Source organism: Schistosoma mansoni, chromosome 1 (assembly GCF_000237925.1).
Source record: "Schistosoma mansoni strain Puerto Rico chromosome 1, complete genome".
Classification (NCBI taxonomy): Eukaryota; Metazoa; Platyhelminthes; class Trematoda; order Strigeidida; family Schistosomatidae; genus Schistosoma; species Schistosoma mansoni.
The window spans coordinates 3,157,330-3,175,865 of NC_031495.1; the positions used below are offsets into that span (position 1 = coordinate 3,157,330).

The 18,536-nt window shown below is 35.0% G+C and overlaps 1 protein-coding gene across 1 annotated transcript; it reads left to right on the forward strand.

Annotated features, from left to right (window-relative positions):
* Positions 1 to 4,201: 4,201 nt before the first annotated feature.
* Smp_200940 (uncharacterized protein) lies at positions 4,202 to 5,240 on the forward strand (the record flags this gene model as incomplete). Its single annotated transcript, XM_018793004.1, has 2 exons — positions 4,202 to 4,224; positions 4,826 to 5,240. The coding sequence occupies 2 exons, from the start codon at positions 4,202 to 4,204 to the stop codon at positions 5,238 to 5,240; spliced, it is 438 nt and encodes a 145-aa protein (XP_018647560.1).
* Between the last annotated feature and the right edge of the window lie 13,296 nt (positions 5,241 to 18,536).

The following is an 18,536-nucleotide window of genomic DNA, read 5'->3' on the forward strand; positions in this document are numbered from 1 at the left end:
CATCATATCACTCAGTTTAATGCCCATATCGCAACTTGACAGATGGAATTCGGAAATGGTTAAGAGTTACTCTAAATACTGCCCGATAAATTTTAGTTGATTGTCTGTTCAAATGGCTCATTGTGGTAGTATGTATGTGATAGTGAGTATTGTGTGTGATGTGATAATGTGATGTTAGTGGTTGTGAATAGGTATGTTGATGGTGGGATTCGAACCGGCGCCGTTTAAAGGTGGTTCCCCATCCAACGCCTTAGACCACTCGGTCACACGGAAAATGATTGGAAATACACAAAACTTACTCATCAATTTCAACATTCCATTTCACCATCATCATGCAAATACACTCTGCTATTCACCACAACACTACACACTACACAACACATACTACTCACTCACTCACTCACTCACTCAATCACTCACTCACACACTCAATCACTCACTCACTCACACACTCAATCAATCAACCACACAACCACTCACCACTCATCACCCCGTGTCAATCCATCCACCACTGTCTGCTTCGACAAACTACGCAGTGTAACACGTTCAGACGATCAGTCAGTGAGGGAGAGTGTGTTTCATCCTGTCTGTTTGACACTTGTCCACTCAATGTGTCTGCATGCCATCCCACGTGCTGAATCAAGTTCACACTGAGTTAAGCAGCAATCGGCACACATCACAGTAGTAGTTGGATACAGTGAGGAGACGATGTTGTGTGTGAGTGGGACTAGGCAAGTGACTGTGACTGGTCGGTGTTGTGAATGAATTAAATGAAGTGTGGAAGTAACAGGGGACACGGGAGTGAGAATGTGGAGAGTGTGACGTGGTGATTGTGGTTTTGTTTGTGGTTGTAGTACTGTTTTTGTTTTTTCGTTGTATTTGTAGTTGTAATTGTAATAGTCGTAGTGTGGTGAACAACAACAACAACAACAAGAACACGAGTGGGGACAATCCAATGTATTGGAAGTGAAAATTGCAGAATATCTTAGTAAAATGTGAGAGGAAAACAGTAAATACTTAATTTGCAAAATATCAATGAACCTTGACTGTTCCTTTGCGAATGTCAATCAATCGTCTCACAATTCACTGTTCCTTCATTTCATACGAATCGCTTTCTGTTCCGTTCTTTCCTCCTGGAACTTCACGAATTTCTGCTGCCACACATTCTATTCCTGACTCGCCATATATACTACTTATATAGATATTAGTAGTAGTAGTAGTAGTATTCGTTGTTGTTGATGTCTGTGATGATGTTGGGCTGTGATTGTGTGATTGTGGTAGTATGTATGTGATAGTGAGTATTGTGTGTGATGTGATAATGTGATGTTAGTGGTTGTGAATAGGTATGTTGATGGTGGGATTCGAACCGGCGCCGTTTAAAGGTGGTTCCCCATCCAACGCCTTAGACCACTCGGTCACACGGAAAATGATTGGAAATACACAAAACTTACTCATCAATTTCAACATTCCATTTCACCATCATCATGCAAATACACTCTGCTATTCACCACAACACTACACACTACACAACACATACTACTCACTCACTCACTCACTCACTCAATCACGAAACGCGCGTCAAACTGGATTCCACTGATAGCCAGTGTCCATCTTTGCTTAGAATACTTGTGAATTAAGGCTATATCGAGGCAGACCGCACAGTATGCACATATGGCCAATAAGAGACTGATCAATTGCAGTCCTAACCATCAATGGGAAGATTCAAACAAACAATACCAAGTGAATTCATAATATAATACCCACTGAATGTTATTAGTGAGTTATTGGCTAACTTACACACATCAAAGTTCATAAATTCCCCCTTAGCTTTTTAAGAAATTAGTCTTCAGTATTTTCTCTTCTGTACAAAAGATAATTTATATCATGAATTCCTATTATCTAAAGAAATTGAAGAACAGTGAACATTTATTTCATCTTGAATTGGAACGTTTCAAGAGAATCCTCTTTGTTAATCAATATTCAAAGAGTTTACCTGTTAAAAGAAAGTTCCCCAGAGAGAAGAAACGATTAAATTTTAGAAAATTTCTGGTATCTCATACGAACAGAATATTCTGGAAAGTTTTAAGTGTCATTAAAACAACTGTGGTTTAAACTTATTTTTCATACCCGTTCCTACATAACCGAAGATTTTGTTGCACCTTCCATCGTTACACTCTTTAAACCTGTCACCTGACAGTGTTAATATTTTGTCACAAGTAACGTAACTGTTCATTACTGTAGGTTTACAATGAAATCACACTATCAAAAGTTTAGTTCAATGTGTAAATGATATCACAGCCCTTGATGAATAGTTTCTCGTTATGTTGTATCTTTATATATTCGGGCTCATAAGTCGGTAACGTAAACATAATGATCACTTGCTTCGATAGCGTCAAAAGATTAATTACCACTTTCTAAAGATTTACGGTTATAGTTTCAAAATTTATTAATAGAGGTAAAGAAAAAGACCTACAGTCCTCTTAATATCCTATGAGACATGCTAGTATCATTATGATTGATTTGTAATAAATACGGAATATTATCAAAAAGGGGGTTTTGTGGAGATTGTAGTAATTTAATAGTTGAATTCATGGAAAACATAGAAGTATTTCGCTCTAGTATGGGACTCGTCAACAGCACGAATCCATGACCCCTCACCAAAGGGATTCGAACCCGGGACCATTATTTTCATGAGCGAAAGCTTAACCGTGACCAGTGAAGCTAATCCGTGTCAGGTAGAGTCAAGTATCTACCTCAGACAATGGAAGATGGTCGCGCAATTTCGTGGATTGTTTGAAATTAAATATTAACACTGTTGAATGCCAGCTCAGTGGTCTACAGATTAAGCGTTTGTGTGCGAGACTGAAGGTCTCGGGTCCAAATCCCTTTGGTGGGGGTCGTGGATTTGTAATATTGAGGAGTCCCACAATAAAACGAAATGGCCATCCAGTGCTCCCAGGTTTTCAATGGTTGTCTCGCTTTAATCGACTTATAAATTCAACTATTAAAACACAGAATAGTCTTTTAAAACATTTCTACGAAAAATGTTTACTAAATAGTATGAATGAAAATAAATAGTGCTATCCATTACATAACAGTTGTCAGTTAAGAAAGTACCTGTGTGTTAACAAATGGTAAAAGTCACGTCTGTTTTCAATCCCAAATCATTGTACATAAAAATCTATCTAAACACTGTAATCTTCGATGCCTGTAGTACGGACTTTAGTACAAGGGTTATAATACATATATGGTTGTGTTTATGAACGATAAAACATATCAGACTTAAAATAATATAATATTCTTGTTTGTCAGAAACTATAATGTCTTATATGACCAAGGGACATGTCAGACATTCTTACACATTTCACATTTTTACACTACAAATCTCCACTCACTGCCTTCTCGTGGCATTACTGTTGTTTACGAAATTGAGAGAACGAAAAGCGAATGTCCGGCGTTTTAACCGGGTTGGTGAACACGGCAAGTCCACCTAGGGGAGTTGGAAAACCCTGATTCCAAACCAATGGTACACATAAGTTTCAGTATCCTAAGGGAACACATGGTGTATTAATCAATCGTAGAAATCCATGAATGAAGATTTCAAACATTTAAAAACTGATGACTATTTCTGTTGACATAATTCCAATACAACAAATGAATCATTAAATTGCTATTGTCAATGGTTAAAGGAACCCTGAATCTAGGTTTCGTGCTATTCGCCACTCGTCAATAAGGTTTATGTGTAAACCTGTGGGGACTGATACTCCCTGAGGTATTCCATCCAGTTACACCTAGCTTACCAACCACAAATGCTATGACTGAGCTAACCCGATCGTGAATGACCTCTTGTAGGACTAAGACGTATTTATAATTTATCGATCACTGAATAGTAACTAACGTCATGTACATCAAGTGCTTTTTAATTCTGATCATATACGATCGATCAAGTTAGTTTTAACAGCTGGATTCAATTTTTTTTATTTGAGCGGTTATATATTAAACTTTAGTCTTCAGTGTAGAGAGCTGGATCGTATTGCAGTGCCGTGCTTCGTTAATCGTTCACCTCGATAACCGTTATGATACAAACCTTAACGGTGCATAAAATCAGAAGGCAAAGAGAAGCGGCAGCTACAGTTTATTGTCAAATAACGCAGGCCAGAAAGTTATAAGCACATGAGCAAATATCAGCGAGTAAGCAAAAATGACGCGCATCGGAGATAACGGGTAAGCCAACTCGCTTTAATCAAGCGTTAATCAATATTTATAGTCAGATAAGAATAAGTTACAGACATTTGATGAATAAGATGAAAAATGTACATACATACGCTCATATAAAAACAGTCAGGGTTAATAAGTGAATAGTTAACAAAGTGAGAACGTGACTCAAGATAAATAAGTAAATTGGCTTGTCCAGAAGCTACAATAAGGGGGTATATTGGCCTTAACATATCAACCGACACTACAGTATTACGAACCAGATTCGCAAATCTGAATATGATAAATGAATGAATGACACATTTCAGAAAGGATCAAAGTTATAATATGTATTTTTCCAAAATACATCCATTGCTTTATAGTAAACTTATCAAATTTTCACTTGTGTTATTCTGAATACATATTTTGTTTTTCATCCAATTTCCCCTATTCTGAGGAGTCCTATAATAGGACAAAACAGCCATCCAGTACTTCCAGATTTTCCATAGTGATCTAGCTTCAATTGATTCATAATCTCAACTATTAACAATTACTATAATATCCACAAAAACCCCCCTTCTGATAATATTCTCATATTGACTTATTTTTTGTTCCTCTCTATACTTTATAGGATTTCTAAGAATAATTCAGTTACAAAAGAAAGAAACTTGTACATCAAACGTTCTTATCTATTGAATTCCTTAATTCATTCATCAAGAAAAAAAAAGAAAAACGAAAAGAGAAAAAGAAGAAAAATCTTTCGAAACAAATCAATAATAACATTCCTCCTCTTATCCAGATTATATTTTTACATTTGCTCAATAATTATAATCATCATCATCATCCTCATCATCATAATACTGATAATGATCACTGATAGTAATATCCATCCCCCCTCTTTTTATTTTATCCAATCTAATTTTCTTTTATTTATTCTTCTTTATTACTTTTTTTCTTCTTTCATTATTGATTCATTGGTTACGTCATATTTCAATGGACCCAGCAACATCAATAAAATCAGTTTATCTTACAACTTGTTATTATAACAATAACCATTACTACTACTACTACTACTATTATTATTACTATCATTACTATTATTATTATTACTATTACTATTATTACTATTATTATTACATACGATATACATACATATTACAATTAGGCAATTATTACTTTCAGGTATTTATCATACGATTACTCTAATGAATGAATTCAATAGATTACTGTTCATTGTAAAATAAAGATTACGTAATCAATGTAATGAGTAGTGATTACATATGTACAGATTAAGGTCATTCAATGTTATACGTAATAATAATAATAATAATAATCATTATTATTATTACTATTATTATTATTATTACTATTATTATTATTATTACTGTTATTATAGAACAATATTGTCAATATATACTTTTTATTCTTTATTATTTACAAAAGAGTAACATGGAGGATTGTTTAAATGACTGAAAAGAAAAAGGAATAAACTTGATTGTTTAAATTTTATTTTCAAGGTCATCTACAGTTAAATGCATATTAATTTAAAAATAAAATAAACAATTCAGAATTATGATTTGTTCATATTATTACATAATTTTTCAGTTATATATAGTTACTTAATTACTTACTTAGTTACGCCTGTTACCCCTCGTCGAGGAGCATAGGCCGTCCACCAGCATTCTCTATCCAACTCTGTCACAAACAATCCTTTCCAGTTCTTTTCAGTTAACATTCATCCTTTTCATATCTGATTTTATTTCCCGATGTAATGTGTTGTTTGGCCTTCCTCTTTTCCGCTTCCCTTCCGGATTTCAAGTTAGGGATTGCCTCGTGATGCACATTGGTGATTTCTGTAATGTATGTCCTATCCACTTCCAACGTCTTTTCCTAATTTCCTCTTCAACTGGAAGCTGGTTTGTTCTCTCCCACAGTAGACAGTTACTGATAGTATCCGGCCAGTGAATGTTGAGTATTTTGTGTAGACAGTTGTTTATAAATATTTGTACCTTCTTTACGATGAATGTAGTAGTTCTCCACATTTCAGCACCGTACAGCAGAACTGACTGTCTTGACGTTCGTATTGAAGATTCTCACTTTGAAATTAGTTGAGGGTTGTTTTGAGTTCCATATATTCTTCAGTTGTAGAGGAACATATGTAGTTACTGTATGTAAATGAAAAGTGAAGAAGAAGGAACTGTAAAACTTATTATAGATAAAATATCCTTAATAAGCTTGAAAAAAATATTGTGATGTAGTCTACTTACATACACATAAGTAGTATATGGTGATGGTCAGAGATAGAATGTATTTTGGCAGAAGATCGTTAAGGAAAGAATAGGAATGAAACGCAATCGGTATGAAAAATGCATCAACATTGAAATCAGAGAAGATGGACTGATATTTGTAGAAGAAACAGTTAAGATTGAGACAATTGATTGTTATTTTGTAAATTAACTGTTGACTGTATGGTTATCAGAATTTAGTGAGATAGTTTGTAATTTGTGTTTATATACATTCGATCGTCCCCATTCGTGTTCTTGTTCACTACACTATGAGGTGTTGACATTATTATTGGGAAAAATTGAGTCACTTCATATATTTTATTATCCTATTAAGGAATTTCGTGCAACAGTAGGTCAACAAACTTGATGAAGGCCAGTTTTTATGGATATTGACATGAAGAATGGTGAGTCTATGATATATATATAGACAACTTCTAACCGATACTAAATTGATTTTGAGAAATTTCAATCACTTATTAGTGTCGAAATAGGTCTGTAAATTACTTTGAGGACTCAGGATCAGGAGTCGGGATCAGGGATTAGAGTTGAGGCTGTCATCATCGATTGATATTGGCTTTAATTTAAGAATGCTATCTAGTCATACGGATTCATGAAATTCACGTAAAAATTCAAGGTTCATCAACATTTTATGGTCATACTTAAAGAAGTCATTCGTATTTACTATAAAATGGATTTATATAGTCGTGACTTCATAGTTCATTTACAATGACGATCAAATTATACTTTTTTAAACAAGTATCATACTGGCTGTTTCATATCCCACATCCTCAATATGTACTTAAATCTAATGTACCTACAATAAAGAATTGAAATTTGAATTGGTCTATAGTGTCTCCTAGTGGAACCAATAAATTTTCTTCTTTCTAGAAGTAAATCTTTAATGATGGGAATCGATCAAACTACTTACACAAATGAACATAGTAATGAAAATACTGACCTCTGTAGATAATTTTAAATGTTTTAACAGTGGATCGTTTAAAATTAGTGTACCACTACAGGTTATGACCAAGAGAGAAACAAAATTTGAAGTAACCAAAGATGGATAGTGGCTAGCAGTGGAATCCAGTTTGATGCGCGTTTCGTCCTATTTGGGACTCGTCAGCCGGATGTACCTGCATATCACAGTTGATTTTCACTCTCGGACTCGAACCCAGTACCTTTCGCTTCAAACGCCATCGCGCTATCCACTCGACCACTGAGTCCTGATAGCCACTTGCTTGTGCGATGGGGTTTAAACAAACAATACTAAAATGAGTTTAAAATTTGAAGTAATTTTCCGGTCTCACTTGTTTTACTCTGCTACATACGATGATCAAACATGGAATTAATTAATAACACGAATTCATACATTTAAACTGTACAATTACGAATACATTTTACAATAGGAACATTTTCAATCTTTAAGGAGAACTGACTCATATTTACAGGTTAGACTCATTGTCACTCATTACTATAATCAAAAGATTATCATCAAGGCATTCAAATCAAAAATGATCCTTGTGAGTATTAATCTATATCTAAAATTCACTCATTAAACGGTTCATACAATTTGGCCTCAGGTTTATTCTGGACATTCTAAGATAAAGATTAAGATCTCTGTAATGTCGTAAGTGTCCTATTAAGATTTACAAACACTGTTTCAGTTAATTAACTCTTGGCTATATTTCATCAAGATGCCAGATTACTAGTTCAATAACCGATTCTATTCTTTCGTTAAAAAATTTCAGTCAACATTCAGAACTCAGGTGACTCAATGCTTATCGTTTGATAGTTAAACTGTAAACATAAAATAAATATTCTTGTAATAAAATTAAACCCTACAGTATAAAAAAGTCCACTTAATGTAAGGTCAGCTGATCTAATCACTTGACATTTGGATTTGTCGTTCCATACTACGAGTAATAATAATAATAACAGTTTTATTTGGTACCATAAATTTCGTTACATCAAGGAATTCTACGTGTCTTACTCACTTACTCACGTCTCCTACCCTTCGTGGAGAAGCATAGGCCGCACACCAGCATTCTCCACCCAACTCTGTCCTGTGCAATCCTTTCCAGTTCTTTCCAGTTGCTATTCATTCTTTCGATGTCTGCTCCCAAATCCTTGAGCAATGTCTTCCAAGTTAGCGCTTGCCTCATTATGATTTCCAGAATGTATGTCCTATCCCCCTCAACCATCTTTTTCTAGTTTTCTCTTCATCTAGAAGCTGGTTTGTTCTCTCCCTACGATAGGTTGTTGTTGATGGTATCCAGTCAACGGACATTCAGTATCTTGAGTAGACAATTGTTGATAAATACTTGTACTTTTTTGATGATGGTTGCAGTAGTTCTCCAAGTTTCAGCTCCCTACAATTCTGAGTATCATTTATGCAATATTGTATTAAATTTCTCTCTAAAATACATTCAAATTGTTGTAGTTACTCGAAAGTTGAATTCTATAAATGTTTCTTTTAATCAGAAGGGGTTTTGTGGAGATTTCATTATTTTCATAGTTGAAATCATGAGTCAATTGAAGTTAGACCACCATCGAAAACCTGAAGGCACTGGACGGCCGTTTCATTCTAATATGGGACTCCTCAGCAGTGTGCATCCACGATCCCGCCTCGCGAGCGAGATTCGAACCTAGAACCTACCAGTCTCACGCCAGAGCACTTAACCGATAGTTAGTATCTGCCTTCAATGGCAAAAATTTACTATCACGTTAGGCGATAAAACCTCATTTTTCATCCATCAGACATTGAATTCATAAATTACAACATACTCATCCTTCTTTTGTTCAAAGGATATACAGAGAAGAGAATATCCTAACAAGTGCAGTGTTCCAGTTTGAGATCTCTTGTGTTTAGGTACATGACAGTAGAGATTCATAATTATTTAATTAAGACTGGAAGGTTTATTGCGGTTTATGCTTAATTGGAAAATAGGCGACTGGAACATTTAAGCAGACCACCGATGGAGAGTACTCATATAATATTTGAGATAAGCATGTTAGTTGAACACTTTAGTGTTCTGTTATGTAACCAGCATAATTGTAACATTCTCAAGCCAAAATATTTACATTTACTGTCAAATACATATATTTTTATGGTCAAACCTAGTGACCGTTGTATCATGATATGGATTAGTAAATCATATAGTAAATATGGAATAGATTCAACAAATGTCTTCTAAAGCATTTTTTACAGAAAACTTTGACCAGTAATCTAATATTAGCTTTTTTGTTATTTTTTGATCTATTTGTAGTTCATGAGAACTCAGATGGGCAGAACCAATTTAATGTAAGCAAAGATGGATAGTGACTAGCAGTGGAACCCAGTTTGACGCGCGTTTCGTCCTATTTGGGACTCGTCAGATAGATTTACTTGTATCCTACAATTAATGTTCACTCTTGAACTCTAACCCAGTACCGTTCGCTTCAAACACCATCGCGTTATCCACTTAGCTACTGAGTCAGTTTATTAGTTATAGAAACTACACTTGGATTTCATTATAGACATAATCATGGAACAAGTGTCTTGCTGCTCTGAATTCACCAGGCTACTAAAACCTATGATAACACCAGAAATATTACTATTAAAAAGTAAGTAAGAAAAGCTAGTCAGTAGTAATAAACTGGTGTTTGTATGAACTAATGATACCTTTGTATTTAATGACTACCTAATTTCGAATTCCAAATACAATACGTCCATTCGTGCTCATCTCACACTTCTTGGTTAAATTGCATTATTTCTGGGATTCCTAGTTTGTACTATACTCGTGATCATCACATAAACCTTATTCTAGAATGATCGAAAACATTTAATCTATGGTTCATTAATTCTATGACACTATGATATTTGTCTGATTTTAACATTTCAACAACTTTTGTTGATGGTTTTAAATAAAAGTATCAGCATGGTAAGTAGAGATGGATAGTGGCTAGCAGTGAAATCCAGTTTGCCGCGCGTTTCGTTCTGTTTGGGACTCGTCAGCTGGATGTACATACATCTCAGAGTTGATGTTCACTCTGGGACTCGAACCCAGTAACTTTCGCCTCAAACGCCATCGCGTTATCCACTCGGCCACTGAGTCCTGATAGCCACTTGCTTGTGCGATGGTGTGAAGTTCAAATTCATTTAGTATTGTTTATTTGAATCTTCCCATTGATGTTTAGGACTGCAACTGATCAGTCTCTTATTGACATATGTGCATATTGTGCATATTGCCTCGATATCTTTATTCAAATAGCTTGTTCTAATGCTTGTTTATCATTTATCATTATTATTATTATCATGAAAGATACTTTATTCTTATCTCTTAACTATTAAGTATACTTATTCCCCTATACTTCTTCTGTTTCTATGATCATCAACCTATTTTAATGAATGAAAAATAAAAAAGAACAACTGATTAAAGTAAATAAGGAGATTGAATAAAACAATATTATCTTTTATATATAAGTCAATGTCCAACGTTACCATTCAATGATCAATAAAATAGTATACAACTTTATAGATTAATTGTTTACTTAGTGACTGGACATTAAAAAAAATATTTATGTACAAGGATACTAGCTTAAGGCGATACATATGTATATATATGACTAATGAGTAATATTGATTTTTACATCATAATTTGTCTTGGTAATTTAATTTAAAAGTTTAGATAAGATGGTGGTTAGAGGTGGTCAACAGGAAACCTTGGACCCGGGTTTCGTGCTACTTGGCACTCGTCAGCAAGGTGTACCTGTAATCTTCAGAGAACTGGTGCTCCCTGACGTATTCGATCCCGTATCACTCAGCTTCACAGTCAGAGACGTTACCAATGAGCTATTCGGGCCGCGACCAACCTCCTGTAAGACTGAGATGTAATCACAATTGATTGATCACTGGATAGTGATCAATGTCATGCCTGTCAAATCCTTCTTTGCGCTGATCGAATGCTATCGATTATACTTGACTATTGATTATACTTTTTGATTCGTTCTGGACTATCATGATCTTGAACTGAAATCTGATATTGACCGCCCCCAACCACCATCTTATCTCAACATAGTGCACGCAGTGTCGAGCCACCTAGACTAGTGGCCACATTGCAACCTGATCGATAGCATACGATCAGCACTAAGAAGGACTTGACACGCATGACATTCATCACCACCCAGTGATCAATCAATTGTAATCTAAAAGTTCATAAGTATTATCATGTTACGTTGAAAAGCCACTGAACAAAATATTTCTTCATATTGCGAAGTTCGTTACGTGTTCTCGTTCTTATCCTCAAGATTTTCAATGCTCATTAAATGCACGGTGTCCCGAAATTGCCACCATACTTTTTTTTATTCATTTAGCCGATGGATGCTGTATATTACAATGAATTCATCAGTCGATCTAATCTAGAACACCATTGAAAACATGGAAGTATTGGAAGGTCGTTTCGTCCTAGTATGGGACTTCTCAACAAATCCCCATAATGATAATATGATCTTCGTTTTAGTTGTCTAGAGTTATCCTAAACTGTCTTCCATAAATATGAATAGTTTATTAAAGTAAGAAATATCGGATGGAAAGCGCAAATATATTATAAATGAACATTTAACATGTAATACTTAATTAAAATTACACAATATGCTGCACTCCTTAACTAAATGAATGGAAAGTGACCAAAAGTATCGGAAACGTTGCTGACAGCCTAAGCTTATAAATTTAAAATACCAGTAAGTCGCTTCGGGTTACTTGGCTGGTAATAAAATCCTACTTTCTATAGTTATTCGTAAAGGAAGAACAATGAAGTCCTTGTAATTGATTAATCACTGATTAGCTACTATTGTCACGTCCTTTTTTAGAGCTGATCAGATAATATCAATCATGTTGAAATGTAGTGATTAGTCTGTGACTAGGAATCTCATGCACAATGTCCAGATGTCGAGTGTTTGGAGGCAGTGTTATGTTTTGAGATCAGAGTTCAGTAAGGTCCTACAATGACTGCAATACGATTAAGCTTATTCTAACATTAACAGATTATGTGACTGACTTTATACAATGGTATTTGGTATATAACAACACCTTAACGTCAATAATCCACAAACTGACAAAGATAGGACTTTCAGGATAGATATATATTCCGAATAGTAGCCGAAAATTGAAGTTGAACAATTCTTTTTATATCGTAACATCCAATGGCTTGGGGTCAAAATGAGCAAACTAAATATGAAAAAAAACAAATCTGATATCAACAAAGACTATTGAGGCAATATGAGATTGAAAAATGCTCTCACGATTATTGTTTAAAGAAAGAACTAATATCGAATGACAAAAACTAGGTAATCTGAGATCTCCTTGGCAGTTAGTTGGCTGGCGATCCCGTTTGACTAAGGCTCCATGCTAGCTAGTATCCTTTAACATGACATACTCCCAATCTTTATACAACTAATGCTCTGCACTACAGTTTTAATGCTAGGATTCGATCAACACCAAAAAAGAATATACAAAAGTGACATTGGTCACTAAACAGTAGTCTATCGACTGTAAATTTTTCAGTTTTATAGGTGGTCATTCATCACTTAAATAACTCAGTAGTAACATCTTAGTCTGTGAAGCTGGGTGACACAGAGAACGTCATCTTCCCCTAGGATTACAAGTACATCTTTCTCATGAGTGTCAATTAGTATGAAACCTAGATCAGGGGTTTTCTTTCGACTGCCTCTAACCACTTAACATTTGAACTGATATTCTTGAGACTGTTAGTAAAAACTGATTGTTACCATGGATGGAATTAACCAAAGTTGGGTACTTTATTGTGAAGTAACAAACTATATTGAAACAATGTTCTTTGTTATCTAATGACTTTTCAGACAAAAAAACAAAACTCACATGATGCTTATAAGCTCAGTCATATTTAAATTTTGAGAGAAATTTCCCTGAACCAATAATCTGTGAAACCGAATAAACTTAAATGGATGACATTAGATTAATGGTTGCAATATATAAGAGATAGATTGGATTTAAGTTAACTACTAGTATATTGTGACTCAACTGGTGGTTGTTACTATTATTATTACCTTGACTAGATACTTTATGAGTTAATATTATCGAAAAGTACAAACTGAGATTTGAACAACTGTTTGATGTACTTATTTATTCAGTGGATTTAAGTGAATTTGTTTATTCTGGTTGGCAACGTTTTTAGCAGGACTTTTTTCTTCGGGATGGGGTGGCCAACCGCATACGTAACGTTCCTCCTTCACCAAGGCTCAGGACCGAGTTTGTAATTATACCTGTATGAATATACCGATTGTTATTTTGACTGAGATCATGAAACGATTGATATCAGACCATCATTGAAAACCTGGAAGCACTGGAAGGTCGTTTCGTTCTATTGTGGGACTCCTAAACAGTGCGCATCCACGATCCCGCCCGCGGGATTCCAACCCAGGGTCTATCAGTCTCACACACGAACGCTTAACCTCCAGACCACTGAGCTGGCATCCAACAGTGTTAATGTCAATCTTCAAACAATCCACGAAATTGAGCGACAATCTTCTATTGTCTGAGGTAGATACTTGTCTCTATCTGACACGGTTTAGCTCCACTGTTCACAACTTCTCACTAGAACTCCGAGTATTCCCTCACAAAGCTATTCACTAGTGAGCACAACCCCATACTGATGATTTTTATTTGTTGATTATGAAAACAAGAAAAATAATCATGATAAATGTTCAATAGATAAAAAATGACAATAATAATATTAAAATGATTCTCACTATCAAGGTTCGATTTAATACCACCATATACATTTACTGTCTTTTCATAGTTGAAATCATGAGTCAATTGAACCTAGACCACCAAGAGAAACCTGAAAGCACTTGATTGCTTTAATTGACTCGTAATTTCAACTATGAAAATACTGAAATCTCCACAAAACCCCCCTTCTGATTATAATCATATGCTCAATAGTGACTGACTTCAAGAGATATTTCCTGGAGTTCTAGTGAGAAACAGTGACCAGTGGAGTTCAACCAGGTCTGTTGGGAGATATCAACTCACTGAAGACATTGGTGAATGGTTTCTCAATTTTGTGGATTGGTTGAAGTTAGTCATTAACACCGTTGGATACCGGCCAGCTCAGTGGTCTATCGGTTAAGTGCTCTGGCGCGAAACTGGTAGGTCCTGGGTTTGAATCTCTCAAGGCGAGATCGTGGATGAGCAGTGCCACTGAGGAGTCCCAAAATAGGACGAAACGGCCATCCAGTGCTTCCAGATTTTCTATGGTGATCTAGCTTCAATTGACTCATGATCTCGACTATATAATAATTAAAAAAATGACAATAATAATATTAAAATGATTCTCATTATCAAAGAAAATTTATTATTAACGATATACGCTTATCAGTATATGACTAACATTATTCATTCATTTGATAAGCTTTGACAATGAGATAAATTGAATGAATTAAGTCACTAAATTGTTCCTATAACAGATTTACTATGGTATGATTTTGTTTTTTCATTCGGATAAATATACACAAAAAAATTTTTTCTGAAGGGGGTGTTGTGGAGAGTTTAGTTATTTTTTTTTATATAGTTGAGATCATGAATCAGTTGAACCTAGACCACCATGGAAAACCTGGAAGCACTGGACAAACAAACAAGCCAAAATGAAACTATTATAAGTAGTATATATATATATATATATATATAGAGAGAGAGAGAGAGATTATAAGACTTGTGTTTCAAATGATGAACTCACTTGGATTCCATTCTTTATTTTAACCTTTTTCGGTGAATAACATATATCCACAAATATACATACAAACACGTGTACAAATGAATAGTTTCAATCTCACTACTGAAGTTTGTTACTGATAAACAATGAATCCTCTTTTTTTCTCTTTTTTCTCTTTTTTTCTCTTTTTTTTATTTTTTCAAACTCACTCTTATCTTGAATATGGATTTATTTTATGATTGAGATTTTTTTTTTGTTATTTATGCTTATAAAAATGAATAAATAAATAAATAAATAAATGAGGGGGAAGTTTATCAATGATCACCTGTCGAGTTATCAATGAGATTGTACTCAATTATTTGTGTATATTTAAGTTTGTATGTTTGTAGGTGGGTGGGTGGGTGTGTGTATAGATGCACACGTTTTGTTACAAGTGTTGACATTTTTTCTGGGAGGGGGAAGGGAATAAAACCAGATGACCGGTAAATCACACACTTGAGACAATATTAAATCTGTGTGTTTTTAAATATATGATGAGATATATGATCTCAGTATATAATTAAAACAAATTAATTATGAGCAAAGATAGATAGTGGCTAACAGTGGAATCCAGTTTGACGAGTGTTTCGTTCTATTTGGGACTCGTCAGCTGGATATCCCTGCATCTCAGAGTTGATTTTCACTCTGGGACTCGAACCCAGTGCCTTTCTCTTCAAATGCCATCGCGTTATCCACTCAGCTACTGAGTCCTGATAGCCACTTCCTTAATCATGATTAAAAGTTTATCAAAATGAATACTTTTTTTTCAAGTATTCTATAACCGAATGAGGGATTTGTGAAGATTGTAATGATTTAATAGTTGAGTTGATGAATCGATTAAACTGTGAGGGATAGTGGATACTGTTGAGGAATCTCATACTAGAATGAAACGGTCATTTAGTGTTTCCAAGTTTTCCATGGTGGTCTAGCTTTAATCGACTTATGAATTCAACTATTAAATTACTACAATCTCCACAAACCTCTATTCGGATAATAATCATCATGTGCTCACTAGTGATTAGCTTCAAAAGGCATTTCCTGGAGTTTTAGTGAAAAATCGTGACTAGTATAGTCCACTCCTGTCTGTTGTGAGGTAGTTACTCACTGAAGACATTAGTGGACGGTCGTGAATTATGGGGGACTGTTGGAAGTCAGACATTAACACCATTGGATGCTGGCTCAGTGGTCCACCGTTTAAGCGTTCGTGCGCGAGACCGAAGGTCCTAAGTTAGAGTCCCGCGTGTGGGATCGTGGATTGGCACTGCTGAGGAGTTTCATACTACAACGAAACAGTCATCCAGTGTTTCCAGATTTTCCATAGTTGTTTAGCTTTAATCGATTCATGAATTCAACTATTATATTCTATAACAGTAGATAGATTTAAAATCTCAAAAGAATCAGCTTATATTTTTTTAAACGTAAAAACACACACATGGGGTATATATTACAATCAAATAAGGGGAAGTAAATATGGCAGGATTAATGTAGAGACTAGATGATTGAGAAAAAATGTATTCAGGTGATTAATTTCGACGCCCACATTCAACTGATGAGAACTTTTTATCGATTTTACTCTCAGTCCTGTCAATAAATTTAAACTACTGTACCACAACTCTTGAAGAAACTAATAATTCATATTACTTACTTATTTACTTACCTACTTATTTACTTACCTACTTATTTATTTACTTACTTACTTACTTACTTCCTTCCTTACTTACTCCTGTTACTCCCAATGGAGCATAGGCCGCCGACCAGCATTCACATTTGAAAATATTAGGTATTGTTACTTATGTACTAAGCTAATGAAAAAGATATGTTTTTACATGTTAACCAAATGTCATATAAGGAGTATAATTAATGTTAAACATCAGTATAAGATTGTGGAGAATGTTGAGATTTTTGATTGAGATCATGAATCGATCGATGTTAGACCACCATTGGAAACTTGGAATCACTGGATGTCCGTTTCGTCATAATGTGGGACTCCTTAGCAATGCGGAATAACATGAATTTATTTAATTTGTGAATTGTCCTCGGTTGCTTACAACCTAAAATGAAACGAGTGTACATACTTTATATCGGAAACGTTTACAATAGATTGAATTAACATATGACAGGATGAATTTAAAAAAAACAATATCAAGGAAGAATTAACATTGTTCAAGAGTTTGGTTATTTGTAGGTTAAATATACGAATATTCTAGGAGACCATAGAGACAGAATTTTTCTCGAAATCCAAGACAAATGATGAGTGAAGTTCAGAATTAAGAATTAAAGTATTTTCAAAATGAAGATTTGTGGAGATTGTAGTATTTTCACAGTTGAATTCACAAGTTGATCTAAGCTAGACCACAACTGAAAATTTGGAAGCAGTGAACGACCGTTTCGTCCTCGTATGGGACTCCTCAGAAGTGATCATCCATGGTCCCGCACGCAGGACTCGAATTCAGGACTTTCGGTCTCATGCGCGAACGCTTAACCTTAATTTATTCAAAGCATTTGATACATAAAGTTTCCTTGTTTCGTTGTTATGATCAATAATATGATTTTAGATTGAAAACAGCTGAGAATAACTGACGAAATAAGTGAATTTATGTTATTTTGTTACAATACTTGTTCTTTCTTTATTCACATTTATAAATGGGAAAAATTGCACTAAACAGACGTTATCATATTATATCAATCTCATGAAGAGGAGGTCAGTCACTACCTGAACAGTTCAGTAGTAATGTCATCAGCTGAGAAGCCAGCTTATGCATCTCTGAATCCTACAGGGACCAGTAGTTTCATCAAGATGGTAGGCACGCCTTGATTGTGTGCTTCAACTAGCAGGAAACCTGGGTCAAGGGCTTCTCGTCTACTACCTCCGATCACCTAATATCTATGACAAAAACTAATGATACATCGTTCAAGTTATGATAGATTTAATTATCTGTATGTTCAAATTCAGTTAATTCGTCGTGTAAAGCGATAATCTTTAATGTCATGAATAAAATTTATTAAAATCATAACTGAAATCATGAATCAATTGAAGCTAGACCACCAGGGAAAACCTGGAAGCACTGGACGGCCGTTTCATCCTATTATGGGACTCCTCAGCAGTATGCACCCGCGCTCCCGCCTCGCGGGAGTCGAACCCAGGACCTACCAGCCTCGCTCCAGAGCACTTAACCGATAGACCAGTGAGCCGGCACCCAGTGCTTCCAGGTTTCCGATGGTGGTCTAGCTTTAATTGACTCATGATTTCAACTATGAATATAATATAATTGGGTAACATAATTAAGAAAAG